This window comes from Hipposideros armiger, unplaced genomic scaffold (genome assembly GCF_001890085.2).
Source record: "Hipposideros armiger isolate ML-2016 unplaced genomic scaffold, ASM189008v1 scaffold_581, whole genome shotgun sequence".
Lineage (NCBI taxonomy): Eukaryota > Metazoa > Chordata > Mammalia > Chiroptera > Hipposideridae > Hipposideros > Hipposideros armiger.
The window spans coordinates 421,985-442,695 of NW_017731931.1; the positions used below are offsets into that span (position 1 = coordinate 421,985).

Here is a 20,711-nt window from a genome sequence, read left to right on the forward strand (position 1 = left end):
AGTAATAGAGAATACTTATTTTCAGGAGTTTTGTTGCAAAGGGGAGCAGAGAAATGAGAAATGGGGTGTTAACTGGATAGGGCTGTGGGATCAAAGGTGTTATTTCAGAATTTTGTATAATGATAAAAATAATCCATCATACACTGCTGGTGGGAATGTAAAATGGTGCAGCTGCTTTGGAAAAACAATCTGGCAGTTCCTCAAAAGGTTAGATGGAGTTAGCACATGACCCAGCAATTTCACTCCTGGGCACATATCCAAGAGAACTAGAAACACATGTCCACACAAAAACTTGTACACAAGTGTTCATAGCAGAATTATTTGCAATAGCCAAAAAGCAGAAGCAACTCAAATGTCCATCAGCTGATGAATGGAAAAATAAAGAGTAGGACAGCTGTACGATGGAATTATTATCCAGCCATAAAAAGGAGTGAAATATGGATGCATGCTACAACATGGGGGAACCTTGGAGACATTAAGCTAAGTGAAAGAAGCCAGTCACAAAATACCACATAGTGTCCGATTCTATGTACATGAAATGTCCAGAATAGGCAAATCTGTAAAGAAGGAAGCATATTAATGGTTGGTCAGGGCTGGGTTTGTGAGGAGGTTGGGGGAGGGACGGGGCGTGACTTTTAATGGGTACAGGCTTTCTTTTCCAGGTGGTGAAAATGTTCTCAAATCGATTGTGGTAATGACTGCTAAATTGTGTTCTGAGATTCAATTTTCAATGTGGAGGTGGTGGTGGTGGTGGTGGTGGTGGGCTCTTCACATCTCCAACAAGCAATTCTCGGAACACCAGCTGGATGTCCGAGAATTCAACTTTATTTAACTCAATTCTGACACTATCTACCCAGAAATAACATCACATTCCACAGGTTAAGGGTTCGTTGCTACAAGGCTGCGCCATCCCCCACTCCCTCACAACCTCCCCCCCCGCCCCCCGCCCCAGATGCCAGTCACAAGTCCAGGTTGTTGTTATCTCTGCTTCTGACCAACTGGCTATAAATCAGAGGTTCCCATGGCCTCTTCCATGGGTTCGATTCATTTGCTAGAATGGCTCACAGAACTCAGAGATATTTTACTTACTAGATCACCAGCTTATTATAAATGCATATAACTCATGAACTATAGATGGAAGGGATGCATAGGACATGTATGGGGAAAGGGCACAGAGCTTCCATGCCCTCCATGCATGCTGTTCTCCCTGCATCTCCACATGTTCACCAACCTGGAAGCTCTCAGGACCCACCCTCGTGGGTTTTTTATGGAGGTTTCATTATAGTTATGATTGATTAAATCATTGGTCACTGGACCCTCTACCCTTCTTGGAAGTCAAGGGGGGTGAGACTGAAAGTTCCAACCTTCTAATCAGTAGTTGGTTCTCCTGACAACCAGCCCACATCCTTAGGTAATTTCAAAAATCATCACATTCACATAACCAATGACATCTTTATCACTGTCATCACTTAGAATATTCCGAGGGTTTTAGGAGCAGTGGGTCAGGAAATCACGATATTGCAGCTACACAACTCTGTGATACACTAAAAACCATGTAGTTGTACACTCGAAAAAAAATCCAATAGAGAAGGGGAAATTGATGCTATTGGAGAGCTGGAACCCAGAGCCCAGGTGGAGGAGTTGATCTTAGCCAGGAGCACACACTATCCCTAAAGGAACAGGAGGGAACAACCAGCCTGTGGGCGCCGATGCTGGCATCTGAGAAGCTGTGGTGAGGACCTTCTCACTGCAGGAGTTCTCTTCTGACTGTGTCATTTTTCTCTGTGAAGTAAGAAGCAAGGTCACCAGCTGTAAGAATGTTGGGGGGGTTGGAGGTCTAAGGAGGCGTGAGTGTGAAGTAGTTGTGCAAGAGGTGGGCAAATCGTGCTGCTCTCAGAGCACACTGGAGGTTAGGGGTAAGGAGGCAGTAAAGTCAGCTAGCATGGTACTTAAAACGACCCTGTGTTTTGCAATGGGTGGTGCTTCCTGTGTACCAGGCACTGTTACACGCACCTTGCCTATTTTAACTCATTTGAACTCATACAGAGTTTAGACTTAGGCATTACTATTATCGCCATTTTGCACATGAGAAAACTGAAGCAGAGAGGCTAAATCACTTGTCCAAGGTCCCACCTGTTCAGAGGCCCCAGATGTGATTTCTCCAGCTGTGTTAGCTGCTTGGGGACAGGTCACCAGTAGGTGTAGGGTTAGATATCACCAGGGTTAGGAGTTTATCGAGTGATGACAGTGGAGAGCTAGCTGGCAGGGGAGTTGAGAATATAAACAAGGGAGTGGCCAAGTGATGGACCCTTGACTAAGCTGGCTAGGAAGGGAAGTTACGATACAAAGAGGGTGAGGGGCAGTGAAATGGAGGTAGGGCCCAGTGGGGCTGGAGAATTTTTGGAGTCAAGAAACTAGAGGGAGTGAGCTGGAAATATGGGGTGCTTTGGAGTGCGAGACACTTAATGTTGAAGTTCTAGTTGGAGCACAGATATTATGACAAAGGCCATGGCACGACCACAGGAGTGGGGGGGAGGACAAGATCAGTGGAAGGGAGGAGGTAAAGGGACCCAGGGCACATTGTTGAAGGGAACAGTGATGTAGATACTGAAGCCGTCGAGAATTATGGTGCAGTTGTATTGGACAGAGAGGCAGTGCACAGTGGAATGAGGGGGAGTGACCTGGAGGAACAGGCAGCACCCTGTCCACTCCAGGCCTGAATGTCCCAAGGGTGTGTGAGAAGACAGCCTTTTCTAAAGTAGCCTGAGAGGGCTGCAGGGGAAGTATTGGGCTCAGGGCGGAGCCAGGCTTTGCTCAGCCCTTCCCTGCATTGCAGGTTCACCTGGAAGCTGTTGTAACAACAAGGAAAAAATGCTAGTGCTCAGGCCCACTCCCGACTAATCAGAATCAAGCAAACTGATCACTGGGTATGGTGTCCAGGTTCTCCCAAGCTCTCCAGGTGATTCTAACATGCAGCCAGGCTGGAGAACTCTGGAGTCAGAGCAAGAAGGTGAGGGAACTTCCAGAGAAAAGTGTAGAAATCGGGGCTTTTGCTGATGCCAGACTGAGTTCCAGGGGTTGGGCGGCAGGATTTGGGCAGCTGTGGAGGAGCCGAGGCTTGAGTCAGAGCAGGGGACAGGTCCAGCCATCCCGGGATGAAGTCTGGATGAAGCAGGTCGACCCAGGAGTCGTGGACATTTTGCAGCAGCCGAGGTAAATGGGATCCTCGGACTGAAGGGCCGGGCCTGGTGGTCCCTTAGGCAGACCAAGGGGACAAGGCTGTGAGTGGGCAGAAGCGGCAGCTTGCCAGGAGCCCTGGAACTCTGGGTTCCCAGCTCAGCACATAAGTGTCGAGGCTGGGGCTAGGGCAGTGGCCCCAGGAGAGCGGAGAGCCCTGTAGACATCTCTGGTGTGGGCAGCAGGGGAAGAAGGGAGGAGTGCACACAGACACACAGGTATGTACACAGATACGTGCATGTGATATGTGTGTGTGCATATATACAGAGGATGCCAAAAAATGTGTACACATTTTAAAACAGGAAAAAGCCGAATTAAAATTGTAATAATATTTACTGATAACAGAAGATGAATACAAGTCATGTTTGACTTCTACAGTTACAAGAGCTGCTCAAAGTGGTTACCATCAGTGTAGTTTTAATAGTTTTTTCTTTTCTTAAAATGTGTATCCTTTTTGTCACCCTCTGTGTATTATATATTGCTGATATATGCATTAACTATCACCCGAAGGGTACATAAGAAACTGATGTCATGGTTATATGTAGGGGAGGGGAACTAGGTGTCTGGGATACAGGGGTGAGGAAAGGAGACCTTACTGTGGACCCTTTTGTTTTAAACCCCATAACTGTGTTACCTATAAGCAGTCACAATGAAAGCCACACCAGCCTTCTGGGGTGGGCCCAGCACAACCTGAGCTGTGCTGTAGTGTCGGGCGTCTGCCTCTCGCTTTGCCGCCTCTGGGGCCTGCGGTCCTGACCAGTGAGCCAGTCTGGCCACAGGGTCAAAGGTGTGTGTTAACCTTGAGAGGAGAGAAGTGGGGTCCCTGCAAGTCGTAACGGCCCAGCTGTGGGGGTTAGTGGTGGAACCTCTTGACTCATACAGTTGGAGTACGGCTTTGGAGCAGGATGACGAGGGCAGCCCAGCCTTGTTAGCAGAGGGTGGGCCCTGGAGCCAGGTGATCGGGTCCAGACCCCAGCTTATCACTCAGCAGTCAGAGGGCAAGTTCCCTGGCCTCTCAGGGCCTCAGTTTCCTCAGTTGAAAGATGGGGTGAAGCATGGTAGCTCCCTCACAGCGTTGTCAGGGGACCATGTAGGTCTGCTCCTGGCATGCAGAGCTATTATTATTTTGGTAGCTAGTGAAGGTGACACTGCCTTTAGACTGTGTGAATTGGGTGTTCCAGTGCCATCTGGTGTCTTGTGGTCCCTTCTGGTTCTTGCATGGGCAGGTGACCGGCAGTGCTAAGGAACAACGGTGTGTGCTCCCATCATGCACCCGCTCAAGCTGGGCGCTCAGCAGCTCTTTGTGGATTCAAAAAGCATCTTCATGCCGCTGAGTCAAACGCTATGAAACACCTTGTTCCCTGCATGAGGAAGTGACTCAGCCATTGTGCCAAGGAAATGGCAGGAGGCTGTTGCTCTGTTTCGGGGTGGTGGGGGGCACCCCGGGGAGGGTGTGAGCTTTGTCTTCCGTGGGAAAGCCCATTTCCCACCTCTCCTCTTGCAGTCATATCCTGATGTCCGGACAGGACATTGAGCTTCCCAAGCCATGGCCGTGGGTTCATTCTCTGTTGACACTACAATCAGGACCTTGTTGAAATCACGCACCATCACCCCAGGAGTCCTGAAAGAGCCCCTTTAAGTTTAAGGAACAGCAGGCATTCAGTACTGAAGATGCCTGGCTCAGCTCACTTTGAGGACACAGGTCAGACTTTGCCTGCCTGTTTTTCTCTTGACCCCCACTCTTTCTCTTCCATGTGCCAAGCACGGCTCATACAAAGATAACAGCAGGTGGGTTTCTCAGGAAGCACAAAGTGGTGAGAGGAAGACAGACACATACACCTGTAATTCGGGTATTGACAAGAGCTGTGAGAGCCTAGGACCATGACTAGCTCTGTCAGAGGCAGTCAGGAAAAACTTCAAAGAGGAGGTGATATCTGTGCTGGGTTTTGAGAGATAAATAGGAGTTCACCAGAAATTGAGCAGGAGGAAGGGAATTCCAGGTGGATGGAATACCCTTGGCCAAGGCCAGAGGTAGGAGATCAGGGTGCTTTTGAAAAGTATAAGTTCACTGCACTTAAGAGTATTCAGAACATAGAGTGGGAAAAGATTTTCCCGTAGACAGTGGGGACCAATAAAGATTTTTTCCACATGCAAATGACATAACCAAATGATATGTCCTTCTCCACCCACATTCTCTTATAAAATCTTTTGCTTCTTTGGAACTCACAAAACTACCCAGAGCCTTCCCACGAGGTCCAGGTTTCTAGCCTGAGGGAAGTGCCCAGGTTCCAGACTGGCAGAACTGTCATGATTGGCACCCGTTGAACATCAGTGAATGACAATATGCCTTCCAGACATAAGTAATCCCTCCATCCCTTTCCAGAACCTTCTGGGAGGATCTTAAAAAAACCAAACAAAAACAAAAAAAAATACCCCTCAGGAAAGAGGAGGTGTAGAAGTCCTTTACCAGTGGAATTGTGATTACAGTATTCCCCCATTATCTCCAGAGGATACATTTCAAGACACCCCAGTGTATGCCTGAAACCACAGGTAGTACTGAACCCTGTATGTACTAGGTTTTTTCGTATACATACATACCTTTTCACTTAAAGGAAGCACTTTACAGCTACTTTTTGGCATGTCTGAATTGCCAGCATCACCACTCTTGCACTTTGGGGCCGTTATTAAGTAAAATAAGGGTGACTTGGACACAAACACTGTGATACCGCAATAGTTGATCTGATAACCGAGAGGACTACTAAGTGACTAACTGGCAGGGAGCATATACAGCGTGGATATGCTGGGATGATTTACATCTCAGGTGGGCCTGAGCAGGACTACGTGAGATTTCATCACACTATTCAGAATGGCGCATAATTTAAAACGTATTAGTGGTTTATTTCTAGAATTTTCCATTTAATATTTTCAGACCTTGGTTGACCGTAGGTAAGTGAAACCCGGGAAAGCAAAACCGTGGATAAGGGGAGGACTACTGTATTTTTTTTTTATAATCTTTACATTTCTATTAGGAGCATGTAGAGGCAGACCCCTATTTTCTTATTCACAATGCCCAAATGCAAATAGCTTGGAAAAACAAAAGTCTTTTTTTTTCTTTTCCCCAGAACTTATTTTGTGGCAAAATGACCTGAACAGATGTGAGACTATTTATAGTCTTTATTAATTCACTTGGTGTGAATATTCATATTTTGTGGCAAAAATACAAATGTATTTGATTACAGGTTTGTCCCAGACCCCGCTGGGGGTGGTGTTATGTAATTATGTGGCATATGCACCATATTACCTTTCTACAATAAAATTAGAAACAAAGGTCTGATTTCCAAAATCAGTCTGGCCCCAGGGTGGTTGGGTAAGGAAATGTGGGCCTGTATTATTTTTGCAATGAAGAAGACCTTCCCCATGTCTCTGGTTGTCCCACTCTCCCGTCCTCCACTGTGGCCATTTTGTTTTTTAAATTGTTTTCATAGCCAATTCTATTTTTTTTTTTAGATTTTATTGGGGAATTGCGGGAGGGAAACAGCCAAGTTGTTGTCCTTCAATCTTAGTTGTGGAGGGCGCAGCTAGCTCGGCTCCAAGTCCAGTTGCGCCGCTCAGCTCAAGGTGCTATGTTCAATTAGTTGCGGGTGGGTATAGCCACCATCCCATTCAGGAGTCGAACCAGCAGCCTTGTTGTTAAGAGCATCATGCTCTTTCCACTGAGCCATCTGGGTGGCAGCTCAGCTCAAGGTGCTGAGTGCAGTCTTTAGTTGTGGGCGGGCATAGCCCACCATCTTGAACAGGCAGCCTTGTTGTTAGGAGCACGTGCTCTCACCAGCTGAGCCATCCTGCCACCTGTTGGCAGCCTAGCGGCAGCTCAGCTCACTAACCCATGTGGGAATCAAACTGGCAACCCTGTTGCTCAGAGCTCGCACTCTTAAGCAAGCTCTTAACCAACTGAGCCACTCGACCAGCCCCACTGTGGATATTTTAAACCGCTGTTACCTGTCTGAACGTTCCAACCTCCCCTCCCAGCATACCTCACCCCAGCAGATGATTTTGACCCCTGCTTATAGGACAACAGAGTCTGGGATGGCACTAGGAGGGCTCCATGAGCCAGTGTCAGATGATCTGTATTTTAGTAACTCCTCTGTCCCAGCTAGCTACTTTGAGCAAGAAATTTCACCTTTGGGCCTCAGTTTACTCTTTCAAAATATGAATAATAATCTCTCACACCCCACCAAAAAAACAAACAAACATCTATCCTGACTAGGTCAGAGGCATTTTGTCAGGATTAAATACTACTATGTACCAGGCATGACTGGTGGCTATACATTTGAGCCTCACAGGCATTCTGGGAGGGAGACCCTATTATTATTCCCACTTTTCAGATGAGAAAACTGATGGCCGCAGGCACTATCAGTTTTCTAAGCCTTCTCAGCTAATTAAAGATGGGAGTCATATTTAGACCCAGGTCTGTCTGATTCTAAAGCCCTATGCTCCGTCCCAGCCATGGCCCATGTCGTTAGAACCAAACAGTAAAAGAAGAACAGATGTGAAAGTGCTTTGGAAATTGCCCCATGCCCTCTAGATGCTGTTGTAGTTCAGGATCCTGTCAGGTCTGAGGGCAGTTGGGGGCGGGGTCAGGCAGGGGTTTCCCCTCTTCCAGGAAGGTGTTTCAAGTTGGGTGGGTGGGTAGGGTTCCTCTGTGACCTGGAGCATATAGATGTGTATGAATGAAAATGAACGTTGGGCCTTTTTTTTTTTTGAGAGAGAGAAAGAAGATTGGATAGGAATGAGGGAGACGCTGGTCTCTCTCTCTCTCTCTCTCTCTCTCTCTTAAGCCAAGCAAGCAGCAGATTTCTTTAAAAAAGGACAATACACTCTCAAGAAGGTGAGAGCAGGCAGGTTCTGAGAAGCGCAGCTGCCGCTGGTGTCTATTTTTATGGTTCGAGATGGAGGAGGTCTTAGGGAGACACTGGTGTTCTCAGTTCTCTTGTACTGTTGTGTGGGCTGTACACTGGACAACTCTAGGAGGCATCATTCACACTGTAGGCTTAGTGAATGGCACACCCTAGAGTTGTACACTGTACATCATACCTAATGGCCCTGGAGATGTTCTTTAGAGTGATAGCTCCATGATAAGCAATGATACCAGTTAAAATGAACTGAGCATTTACTATGTAAGCCTGTAGCATTTATTTTATCTTACCTAAGCCTCACGATGATCTTCTGAAGTTGATACTCTTGTTATCTGTGTTTTACACTTGGGGAAACTGAGGCTCAGCGGGGCTAGGGAAATGCCCAAGCTCACACAGCCACAGCTTTTTCCCACGACACCATGCTGCCCCTGAACTCCGTTGAGGCTGAGGAAAGGGGGCGTGGTGGGAACTCCATTGCGTTTGAATAAAACCGTTACTGTGTCTCTTTTCTTCCCCTACCATCCCCCCTGCCCCCCTATCCCCCATAGCTGGACAAGATGCTGGACCCACAGGTGTGGCGGGAGGCAGCCACACAGGTCTTCTTTGCCTTGGGGCTGGGCTTTGGGGGCGTCATCGCCTTCTCCAGCTACAACAAGCAGGACAACAACTGCCACTTCGATGCCGCCCTGGTGTCCTTCATCAACTTCTTCACCTCGGTGCTGGCCACGCTCGTGGTGTTCGCTGTGCTGGGCTTCAAGGCCAACATTATGAATGAGAAGTGTGTGGTCGAGTAGGTGGCACCCTTCCTGTCCTTTCCCCTCCCTGCCCACCCTACCAGGAGGGACAGGTGGGCCATGGACGAAGAGTCCCTGTCTACCCGGGCTGAGGGAACAAGATAGAGGAGCTCTTTGTCCCCAGCCCCGGACCACAAGGATAGGGTCAGAGATGCCTCTGTTGATGACTGGGGGGTCCTGCCCGGATGCTTGGGAGGTGCCCCCAGGATCACGCCCGCCCCTGTTTTTTTGCCTGGTCCTCTCCGTTTTGCGCTGCAGGAATGCCGAGAAAATCCTGGGGTACCTCCACACCCACGTCCTGAGCCGGGACCTCATCCCGCCCCACGTCAACTTCTCCCACCTGACCACCAAGGACTACGCAGAGATGTACAAGGTCATCATGACGGTGAAGGAGGACCGCTTCTCAGCCCTGGGCCTTGATCCCTGCCTGCTGGAGGATGAGCTGAACAAGGTGCGGGACAGGGGGCTGGAAGGCATACACGGGAGTGTGGGCCCACAGACAAGCCACGGGTGGCTGGAGCTTGGATGTAGGCCCCAGAAAGCTGCCAGGGACTCATTCATTTACTTGATAAGCAAGGACCTACTATGTGTCTAGAGAGGGAGAGAGGGAAGGTATCAGTTCAAACCCCTGCCCTGAGGTAGGTTGAATCTTGGTGATGGAAGGAGACTGACACACATCACAGAAATCACAGGGAGTGTACGGGGTGACTTTCATGTTTATTGAATGGGTTTCCTGAGCACCAGTCACTGCCCCATGTCATGCACTGAGAACAGTGCCTTGTACATGGCATACAGAAACTAAGTGTTTACATGAGTGTCTGCCCTTTGCTGTCTGTCTCCTTTGGCCTGCATGACAGCACTGTGAGTTGAATATTAATATTGTTCTGATTTTACAGGTGAGTAGCCTGTAAGTTCACAGCTTGGTCAGGTCCTCACAGCCAGTAAGTAGGGGAGCCAGGGTTTAAGTCCCCATGCTCTGAGTCACCCCTGGATGCTTCTGACTCTCCCCTAGCTGTCTTCATTCCAAGTATCATTGCCACAGTGTCCCTTAGCCTCTGGGGTAGGGAAGGGGGATGCTGTCCCCTCATTAATGCCCAGTCCCAAGTTTTTTTTGTTTTGTTTTGTTTTGTTTTAAAGATTTTATTGGGGAATTGGGGAAGGGGAGCAGCCAAGTTTTTGTCCTTCAGTCTTAGTTGTGGAGGGCGCAGCTAGCTCAGCTCCAAGTCTAGTCGCCATCTGGCTGCCTATCGGCAGCTCACAGTTGCTCAGCTCAAGGTGCCGTGTTCAATCTTAGTTGCCAGTGGGTGTAGCCCACTGTCCCATGCGGGAGTAGAACCGGCAACCTTGTTAAGAGTTGAGTCATCCTGCCACCTATTGGCAGCTCAGTGGCAGATCCGCTCGGGCGCAGCTCACTGGCCCATGTGGGAATTGAACTGATGACCCTTTTGCTCAGAGCTTGCGCTCTTAACCAACTGAGCCACTCGGCTGGCCCCAGGCCAAGTTTTGACCCCTTGCTTCTATCCCCATTTGCATAGCGGGAACTTTCAAAATGACCATTCTGTTAGAAGGAGGAACAGGAGAGAGACATGCTCACAAAGTCCAAGACCCAGCTGGTGCCAAGTCTCCTTGGGGCAGAGCCAGCTCCCATCAGCCTGGGCTAACCCTGTCCTTCTCTATGGGGCCAGGGAAGGTGACACTCCCTGAACAATGTCTGAGCTCCACATTAAAAGTCAGCTTCCTTCTCCTGGCTCCATTTTAATGCTGAGGGAGCCGTGTTGTACCCGCTCACCTCTTCCCACTTGATCAAGAACAAAAGGGCCCTGTCGAGGGAATCCTGCTCTGGTTTCTTCCCCAGGCAGCATCAAGGGCCCCCCATCTCCCGCCCTTCCATGAGACCCCGTCCTATTCTCACAGGCATGGCCTGGCCCTCTGAATAAAACCAAGCAGTTTTTTTTTATGATACAACCTCGATATCATCCGAATGACAAGGATTGTGTAATCCTCACTGACTTGGGGAGGTGTTCCCGCCCAGTTATTGGACTTTGCAGGACAATGTAGAAGTGATGTCAGTGGGCAGTGTGTGGTCAGTTGCCCCATAAGCAGCAGCATTACAGCAGTGGTTCGCTACCTCGGCTGCCCATCAGAGTCACCTGAGGGCTTTATTAAACCCTAATATCCAGCTTTACCCCCCAGACCAATCAAATTATTGTCCCTGGGGTGAGCCTAGACATTAGTGTTTTTAAAGGCTCCAGTGTGATTCTATGGGGCAGCCGTGGCTGAGGCCACTGCATTAAGGTCTAGAGTTCACAGCTGGGAGCAATCAGGGAAGGCTTCCTAGAGGAGGAGTCTTGAGCTGGGCACGTTTCTAAAAGTGAGCATCTTCATCTGAATCACCTGTGGTCATTGTACAACTTGCAGCTTCCAGGCCCTGCAGCTGAACTGAATTGGTTGGTGTTTTACTCCCTGGGGTGGGGTGGATTCTGATGCCCACCCAAGTTTGGGACCCACCATCCAAAAACAATAGGATTTAGGTGGGGGCAGAGGGAACTATTCCCTGTGAAAGAGGGAATAGTTATTCCTAAAGCTCTCTGGGCAGAGATCTGGAAGCAGAGGGCTCCCTCACTGAGCCCCTGCCCTCCGTCCCCACCCGCAGTCTGTACAAGGCACAGGCCTGGCCTTCATCGCTTTCACTGAGGCCATGACACACTTCCCTGCCTCCCCGTTCTGGTCCGTCATGTTCTTCCTGATGCTCATCAACCTGGGCCTGGGCAGTATGATCGGGACCATGGCAGGCATCACCACGCCCATCATCGATACCTTTAAGGTGCCCAAGGAGATATTCACAGGTAACTTCTCCTGGCAGCCACTGCTGGCCTGTGGGCTGCCCTCAAGGACAATGGTGGGGTTGTGGCTCTGGCTTTAGAAAGATTGGGTTCTGACCGAGTCATTCCTGACCCCATACCCAGAAACCTCCTTTTCCCCTCCCCAACCCGGGACACAGCGGGAGCCTGGCTCTGCCACCAGAGAAGGGCTCTCACTCACCAGGAGGAAAAGACTGGTTGGGGACCTGTGCCAAACCTGAGCTGAGAGACATGCGTCTTTCTGTGTTCATTTGCCCCTCTCCTGAATGCTTGTTGAGCTGTCTTGGGCAGGGCTGACCTCCCTCCGTCCTGCTCGGCCCCTGTCATTCCCAGCCCTGGGATGCTCCCTGCTTAGTAGGATGGGAGCTCAGAGTCTCCAAATCCGGACCCCTTCCCCTGTGTAGGGCTGGGCCTGCTGGCGGGTGGGCTGCAGGCTCGCTGGGGAGAGGGGTGGAATGGGAAGGGCCTGGGTGCCCCCAAGACCCCTGGGCCCCACCCACCTGCACCTTTGCCCCCACACCGGCCTCCCGGCTCTCTGTAGTGGGCTGCTGTGTCTTTGCATTCTTCGTGGGGATGTTGTTCGTCCAGCGCTCCGGAAACTACTTTGTCACCATGTTTGATGACTACTCGGCCACCCTGCCTCTCACTGTCATTGTCATCCTTGAGAATATCGCTGTGGCCTGGATCTATGGAACCAAGAAGTAAGGGGACCGTGGGGATAAAGTGGGGATGGGAGGATGGGTCTGTCCCATCTTGACTCCCCAGAAAGGGCTGCTTGCGAGTGGGGCAGGAGATCACAGAGTCAATGCCAGAACTGAAAGTGCCTTTGCAGATAATTTAGAGAAACTGAGACTAAGAGAGAGAACACCACAGTGCAACACCACTTGGCTGGCGAGACGCAGAGCCAGGCTGAGTACACACGTCTCCTGGGTTTGGGTCCTGACATCATCCTAAACTGCCCTAAATTACCAGAGCACCTTTCCTGGGTACCAACTCCTCAATATTTAGTGAAGCTTGTTAAACACCCAGTGGGTGCAGAAGAGGCCAGTGCTCTCAAAACACTCATAGACTTTAGCAACCTGATTGACAGCTAGCTATAAGGTGATCTACATAGGGGTGAGACGAGGGATGGTTTGGGCCCTAACTTTGGGGACGAGTGGGTAAGAGAATTCAGCAATAAGAAAGGATTGGGTCTCAGGGCCTGAGCCTCTGGCCAATTTATGCTCACTGTCAGCCCCTGGCCCCATTCCTTATTTGAGGACCAATCTGTGTCACCAGGAAGCCCCAGGACTAGGTCCCCCCTACTCACTCAGCAAGACTTGGGGTTCCACTGAGCTCCTCAGCCTGACCCTCCCCTGATGCCTGGACCTGGGCTTAGAATTGGGCTCTTGCACAGGCCCTGATCCAACCGTCTCCTTCCTGGGAGAGTGCAGGAGGGCTGGGTTGATAAGAGGGGGCCACCCTGTAAGCCGGGTTGGAACCCGCTGACCCTTCTCTGCAGGCTGGCAAAACCGCTGTGTCCCTTCTCAGAATAGCATTTTTAAATGCATATGATAAAATATATAGGATTATACAGGCAACTAATAATATTGAAACTTAGCAAAATAATGTTTAAAATATGTGATTTAGTAATATCTGTGTACTTTCTCTTTACCGCATTGAGGTATAAGATCTAGCTGTAGGTCTAATAAAAATGGTAATTTCAAAGTAGTGATGAGCACAAATGATGTTTGTAGGTATTTTCAGTTATAATGTGATAGGAAAATATGTGAGATTTAATGAGTTGCTGGCAGAGTCAGAAGTACTGTTAATGTGTAAGTACTGTTAATGGTTGCTTGCCTGTATAATAGAAAGAAGTGCAAGATTTCAGTTAGGTGTTATTGAGGTAAAGATTATTTTTTTAAAAAATGCCATTCATGTAAACAGCCTGCCAGCCTCAGCACCCCCTGCCAGCCCCCTCCCCCGCTTCCAGAATTCCACCCACAGGGTTAGTGGTAGAAACCCCAAGTCAAGGAAGCTCTCTGCCTTGAGACACTAGGGAAGTGCACTTCTACCCCTTTTCCAGCAGGGGGGGTCTACAGCCAGACCAGTGTGAGTGGGGCTGGGTGCTCAGCAAGCTCAGGTGCCTGTCCTGGGGGCTGTATCATATCCCTGGGTGGTGTGTGACGTGACATAGGCAGGGGAGGCTACAGGAGGTCAGCAGAGTCTTCCCAGACACCAGCTGGGCCAGAGAATAATACACTGGGAGCACTGAGTGTGAAGAACGGAAGAGCTGGGAGGGAAGGACTAGTCCATGAAGGCTTCATGGAGGAGGTGAGGGAATGCACAGGCACAGTGAGGGTGCCAACTTCTGGGCCCTCTGCTGTGCCTGGCAGGTTCATGCAGGAGCTGACGGAGATGCTGGGCTTTCGACCCTACCGCTTCTACTTCTACATGTGGAAGTTCGTCTCTCCACTGTGCATGGCTGTGCTCACCACGGCCAGTATCATACAGCTGGGGGTCACACCGCCGGGCTACAGCGCCTGGATCAAAGAGGAGGTGAGGGGTGGGGCCCAGAACCCCAGGGACATGGGGACCTTCTCAGGCCTGTAATGCAACCGGTGATAGATACAAACCCTTATAGGGCAACTACTATATGCCAGGCCCTGCCAGGGGCACTGCACCCCTGATCTGTAACCTTTACAACATTCCAGAGAGGTGACATTATCCCTGTCGCACAAGTAGGGAAACTGAGGGTCAGAAAGGCTAATGCACTTGTCCAGCCTTCCTAACCCAGGTTTTTTCTCCATCTGTGTGGGATGGAGTCATCCATCCTTTTGACAAGTGGAGAAACTGAGACCCTGGGAGGCTCAGGCCCTTAACCAGGATGACCAGCTAACTCAATAGCAACCCCTGCTGACCCCATCTTTGCAGGTACCAGGACAGCGGGTGGGGTGGGGAGAGGCAGGAAGCTTTGGTCCTGGAGGTCCTGAGAGGGTGAGGCTGTGGCAGTGCTGGGCAGCAGCCCTCACCCCTGTCTGCCCCCAGGCTGCCGAGCGCTACCTGTATTTCCCTAACTGGGCCATGGCACTCCTGATCACCCTCATCGTTGTGGCAACCCTGCCTATCCCAGTGGTGTTCGTCCTGCGGCACTTCCACCTGCTCTCTGACGGCTCCAACACTCTCTCCGTGTCCTATAAGAAGGGCCGCATGATGAAGGACATCTCCAACCTGGAGGAGAACGACGAGACTCGCTTCATCCTCAGCAAGGTGCCCAGCGAGGCACCCTCCCCCATGCCCACTCACCGCTCCTACTTGGGGCCTGGCAGCACATCACCCCTGGAACCCAGCAGCAACCCCAATGGACGCTATGGGAGTGGCTACCTCCTGGCCAGCACCCCTGAGTCGGAGCTGTGACCACTGCTCCCGGCCTGCCTGCCTCTCCCCGCCACATCCAGCCAGCTCCCCTGTTCCAGCCTGGCCTCTCCTCCCAGGCCGGGCCCTCTGTCCAAGAAGAGGGGGTCTGCCTGCATCATGCCTCACTCCAGTCCCAGCCAACTTCTCCCTACGCCTGAGTGGGGGCTGGGACAATCTCTGTCCCCCAGTCTAGGCCTCCAACCTATCTACCCTCTGAGGTTCTCTCACCAAATTGCAGCCAAATAACTGGAATAATCTGGAAATCCTGATTCACAGCACAGGGGAGACTCCCAGTGGCCACTTGAGGGGTCACTCCACCCTCCCTCTCTCCCTGTAACCTGCCACTTGCAGTTCTTTAGGTCTCAGCGTCCCTCTGTGCTGCCAGGTGGTGGTGGTGGTGGTGAGAGGCACCAAGCTGGGGGGGTGTGTGTCCCTGAGGCTGCCTGGATGGGACAGATGTGCCAGGATTCAGGGCTCAGACTTGGGGTGTTTTGTTGTGTGAGGCAGATGGTGCCCTGGCAGCAGGGGGGTGAGAGGGCTCCTCTGCCCCCACCTCTAGATGGGATCCCCAATGTCCTTGGCCCTGCCTGGGTGGGTGGGATGTGCTCCTGCTTTCTGCCAGGGAGGGCGATGACTGGGCCGAAACCCTTCCCACTTCCATCAAGGCTTAGCTGTCACTCTGTCCCTCCACCATCCTGGATCCCAGAGTGGTGGCATCTGCCTTTTCCTTGAGAGTTTTCTAGAGCACACTTGATGGTCCACAGCACAATTCGGATGGTTTGGAGCACAATTGTGAAGCACACCCTGTCTCCTCTCACCTGGGGCTCAACTTTCACTAGCGGCAGCTTCTCCCCTGGAATTGGGGTCCCTGGAGCTCAGGGGTTCACAAACAGGAATCCTTGCACCTGGGAAAAGATACCATTTTACTGCCCCTTTGGGCTGCCACTCACCCTCTGTTGTGTAAGCACAGCTACCCGGTGTGCACGTTGTGTACGGACACCTCGGAATTCTTTCCCAAGCAGCCTGGCCCATGGCAGGGAGGGCCACCGGCAGTACTGGGGACACTGGAGGTTGCCAGGCTGCCATCAGAGTGCAGGCTGGGAGGACTAGAATCTGACTGAAGAACAAATGTCTGAGGAACGGATGTACCAATGGAAGGAAGGAAGGATGGATGGATGGATGGATGGATGGATGGTGGTATATAGGGAGGGAGGGAGGGAGGGAGGGAAGGAAGGAAGGAAGGAAGGAAGGGAGGGAGGGAGACTGGCTGGTATCGCAAACCTCCATCTTTGAGAGCTGTGGCTGGCAGGGCGGGAGCAGGCCACAGTGCTCGGCCTGGGCACCTTCATGGAGGGTCCTGAGTCGCTCTGGTGACTGACTGCTCTCAGCACTGGAAGGGAAAGCCTAAGCCCAGGGTTCCCTCCTTCACCCCTTAGTCCCTTCATCCCCACCTCCTTGCCTGGGGATCTACCCCCCACCCCTCCCGCTCCCTGACTCACCCCTCCTTCCCACCTCCCATTTTTAGTCCTCTCAGCCCTACTCGCCCTTCCTGAGTGTCAGGAAGAGGGAGACCCACGTCTCCCCAAAGACACGAGCTTTTGAGCATACTATCCCGCCTTAGGCCCCCTCACCTGACAGCACCTCCTACCTTGGACCCATGCCTAGTCTCAGCTGATTTAGCAACAGGAAAAGCAAGGCCCCAGGAGAGACACTCTGCTATATATACTCTTCTAGATATTCTATTTCTATTGTATATTCAATCTGTACATGTGGGTGTAAATGCTGTTAAATGACAAACCCAATATTATACTGTGGCGGGTGGACTATTTTCATCCTCAGTGCTGTACAGATCTATTTTCATTGTATATTTGATATATTTTTAATTTTGTAGCTTGTGGCTGGGCCAGGCCCCAGCCCACCAGCCTGTGATGGGGCTGAGCTGTGCCGTCTGCTTGGTGCCTGTGGGCTGGGGAGTATACCTGGCCTTTTGCTGTAGGCCGGGCCCTGTCCTGGCTGTGTCTCTACTATGTTAGTCACAGGGCCCAGAGCTTGTGTGTACGTGTGTGTGAATGCGTGTATGTGTGTGGTGTGTGCACATATGTGGCTGTGAGTGTGTAGGGTGCTGATTTGTGATTCCCAGCGTTCACCTCGCTGCCCCCCCTGCCCTCATCGGTCTCCCCCTCCTCCTCTCAGCTCTGTCAGGCCTTCCTCAGGGCAGGGTCCTGTGGGAAGCCCCCCGTTGTGGGGCAATGGGCGCTTTTCTTGGTGGCTGATGGACTTCACATCACTGGGCTTACCAGAGACGGAAGGAGGGGCCTTGGAGAGGAAGAAAAACCCAATTTATGTTCCAGTCAACATCTTGCTGTGCCCACTAGAGTCACACCTTCTTTACACTGAGGAAAGTATAGGTTTCTTAAGATGGTGAGACCCCAAGAAGGCACCTCACAGCACCTGTCTCCTGCGTTTGTCCTTGAGACAGCCCTGACAGTGCTCAGAAGGGAACAGCTGCCCCTCCCATGTGTCTCTGACACACACCTCTGCTCACGCCTCAGGGGAGCTCGGTAGCTGGGAGTGAGGTGAGTCCAGGGGGTCAAGAGCAAGTGGGGCATCTGCCAAGTAAGACTGAGCCACAGATTCCCTGATATCCTGGAGGAAGAGGAGGTAGCCCCATGTCCTTGCACAGGGCCCTCACCCACCACTGGCTTTGGTGCTGTCCATGCAGTGCCCACAGGACTCCGGGGCAGGGCAGGGGCATACCTGAAAGAGTCGCCTGGCCCCTGCCTTCCAGCCCAATCACCAGCTTCTTGCTCAGGGAGCCATCTCCGCTGAGGCAACATGAAGCCCGAGGGGATGGATAAGTGGGGCACACAAATTGATGCCAGTGAGGCTGGCTTTGCCCTCCAGCAATAAATCTGTGGGGACTGTTGCTTTCCTAGTGCTAGGAGAAGCCCTCCTGAGTCAGCCTGCTATAGGCCCTAAGCAGGCCTGCAGTATTACATACAGGCAGGGGCTGCCCTTCTACCCATCCTCACAGCTGCAACCCTTCCTCCTCTGCCCCCCAGAGTGTCTCGTGGTGGAAAAGAGAAGAGACTGAAAAGGTTGGAATGCACCTGACTGACTCCCTGAGTGTCTACTAGGCCCTGAAACTGGGGTCCTATTTCCTCTTCACTGGGGCCAAGGGGCGGGGGGAGGGCCCAGGGTCCCTCCTCATCCCTAGCACTGCTTTGTACAGACCCAAGCACACACAGCAAGCATCACTTTAGGTTCTGGCACACGTTCAGAACAATTCAAGTCCATGTGCCCCATGGCTGGCCAGAGTCCTGGGCTGGTCAAGACCACTCAGCCCAGGGGAGGGGACGAGGCATTGTCACCCTGGAGTCTTCCTTCCTCTCTGCTCCCCCCATGGTGTACAATAAAGTGTCTGTTCTTACCACCCCCCTCTTGCCTTTCTGACTTGCCCTGGGATCAGGAAGAAGGAATGCGGGAAGTGTTGGGGTAAAAGCTTGGATAGAAGGGGTCGGAGAGGACTGCTGTGGGAGTTTGGGTGTGACGGGCTGCCGGCAGAGGAGTTTGGGGAGGACGAAAATGTATTTATTTTCCTAGGAATTGTCCTGGGTGTTTCCAATGCACACACTTGTAGCAGGCCTCATTGGGTTCCACGGACTCCACACGTCCGATCTCCCGTGATCTTTGTGACAGCTCTTTGAGGATGATACCCTTGACCCTTGAACAATGGGTTTGAGCTGCGCGGCTCCACTTATACGTGGATTTTTGCCAATAAATGTACAGTCGGCCCTCCATATCCTTGGGTTTTGCATCTGTGGATTTAACCAACCACGAATTGAAGACAGCATTTTCTATCTGAGGTTGGAAGGGCCGGCTTAGGCACTGTTCTATGCTATTTTATATAAGGGACCTGAGCATACATGGATTTTGGACTGCGGGGTTGGGGGCAGGTGTTGGTGCCCCTAATCCCTGAGTTGTTCAAGGGTCAGTAGCACTTTGTTGTCCAGGCTTTTCCAAGTGAGGAAATTGAGGGTCCGTCTGATGGGAGATAGTTTTTGGTGTCCATGTACAGGCCCTTGCCGGGGAAATTCCTGTCCTGCCTTAGTGCCAGGAAGAGCCATACCTATGAGCCCTGCAAGAGCGGGCTGTGTGGAGGCCCACCTCAGGGAAGGGCTGGGGGCTGGGAAGGCCTGAGAGTGAGGTGGGATATAGCAGGTGACTTTAGGGTTCACGGGGAGCACGCCATGTTCTAAGTTCTGAGGGAGTGGAACCTCTTCTCTTTTCAAGGTAGCTATCCCTTTTGCAAACTTCAGTAGATGGCAAAGATGAAATAGGGAATTTGTCATTACCTATTTTCTCAAATTTCAATCTCAAGTATTTATTAAGCACCTACCGAATGCTCGGCTCTGTGAGGAATGGAAGGAGCTGGTAGTAGAGGAAGTGTTTCTTGCCTCGCCCTCAAGGAGCACTGATGTTGGAAGAGGCAAGAAGTCTGGCTCCTGTGGGAGGCCCCACACCCACTGCACCACACTCCAATCTGGAACGATGCTGCCTGATCTCCCCCCAGGAAACGTTTATTTCCTTCTTTCCAGAGGAGATAGTGTTGTTCCACGAAGAGCCACTAGATGGCAGGAAAACCCTTCTCTCCAGATCTTAGTCACTTCACCCTCCTCTACAACTCCATCACTTACTCCTTTCTGGGTTCGTTTATTCGTTGAACGAACATTAATCATCCATCGTGACAAGCTGTGTGCCAGCCGTGGATACACAAAGACAAGTAATCAGCCCCCACCTCCCCAAGTTTGGGGAGGGGCCACCACCCACCACCATGCCCCAACTCCAAATCTCCTCAAATATCTCTCAGATGGGGAAATGTGTTTGTGCTAGAAACTCTTTGAAAATTCATTTAACCCTTTGGTTGAAGGTAATGTTTTTGGTTGAGATGTCAACCCCCCTGCCAGGACCCACTAAGAAGCTGTATAACAAGGGCTTGGGTTCGAGGGACTATGGAGTCAGACTTCCCAAGTTCAAGTTTAAAGTTTAAATGCTAGCTAGGCCTCCTGCTTCCTGAAAGACCCAGGGCAAGTTATTTAATCCCTCTAAGCTTAAATTTCCTACTCTGTAAAATAGGTATAATGAATGGATTGAATGAGATAATGCATATTGCTGTGTATCAAGTTACTCCAAATCTTAGCGGCTTAAAATAACCATTTTATTATATCTCATGGTTTTTGTTTGTTTGTTTTGTTTGTTAAAACTTTTTGGGGGGACCGTGTTTTTTCCGGGACCCATCAGCTCCAAATCAAGTCATTGTTTTCCATCTAGTTGTGGGGGGAAGGAAGGGGGCGCAGCTGAGCTCCAAGTCAAGTTGTTGTCTTCAATCTAGTTGTAGAGGGTGCAGCTCACTGGCCCATGTGGGAATCAAACTGACAACCTTGGTGTTACGAGCACTGTGCTCTAACCACTTGAGCCAACTGGCCACCTACCATCTCGTGGTTTTT

The 20,711-nt window shown here is 51.0% G+C and overlaps 1 protein-coding gene across 2 annotated transcripts in view; it reads left to right on the forward strand.

Moving 5' to 3' along the window:
• The window catches only part of SLC6A17 (solute carrier family 6 member 17), a 45,267-nt gene extending 29,666 nt beyond the window's left edge, over nt 1-15,601 (forward strand). For both annotated transcript variants that reach the window (XM_019624200.1, XM_019624201.1), the window contains exons 7-12: nt 8,702-8,943; nt 9,206-9,398; nt 11,601-11,793; nt 12,350-12,509; nt 14,184-14,346; nt 14,836-15,601. In XM_019624200.1, coding sequence (XP_019479745.1) covers nt 8,702-8,943; nt 9,206-9,398; nt 11,601-11,793; nt 12,350-12,509; nt 14,184-14,346; nt 14,836-15,204 — 1,320 coding nt within the window. In that variant the 3' untranslated portion in view covers nt 15,205-15,601. The remainder of the gene's footprint in view (nt 1-8,701; nt 8,944-9,205; nt 9,399-11,600; nt 11,794-12,349; nt 12,510-14,183; nt 14,347-14,835) is intronic.
• Nucleotides 15,602-20,711: the final 5,110 nt, after the last annotated feature.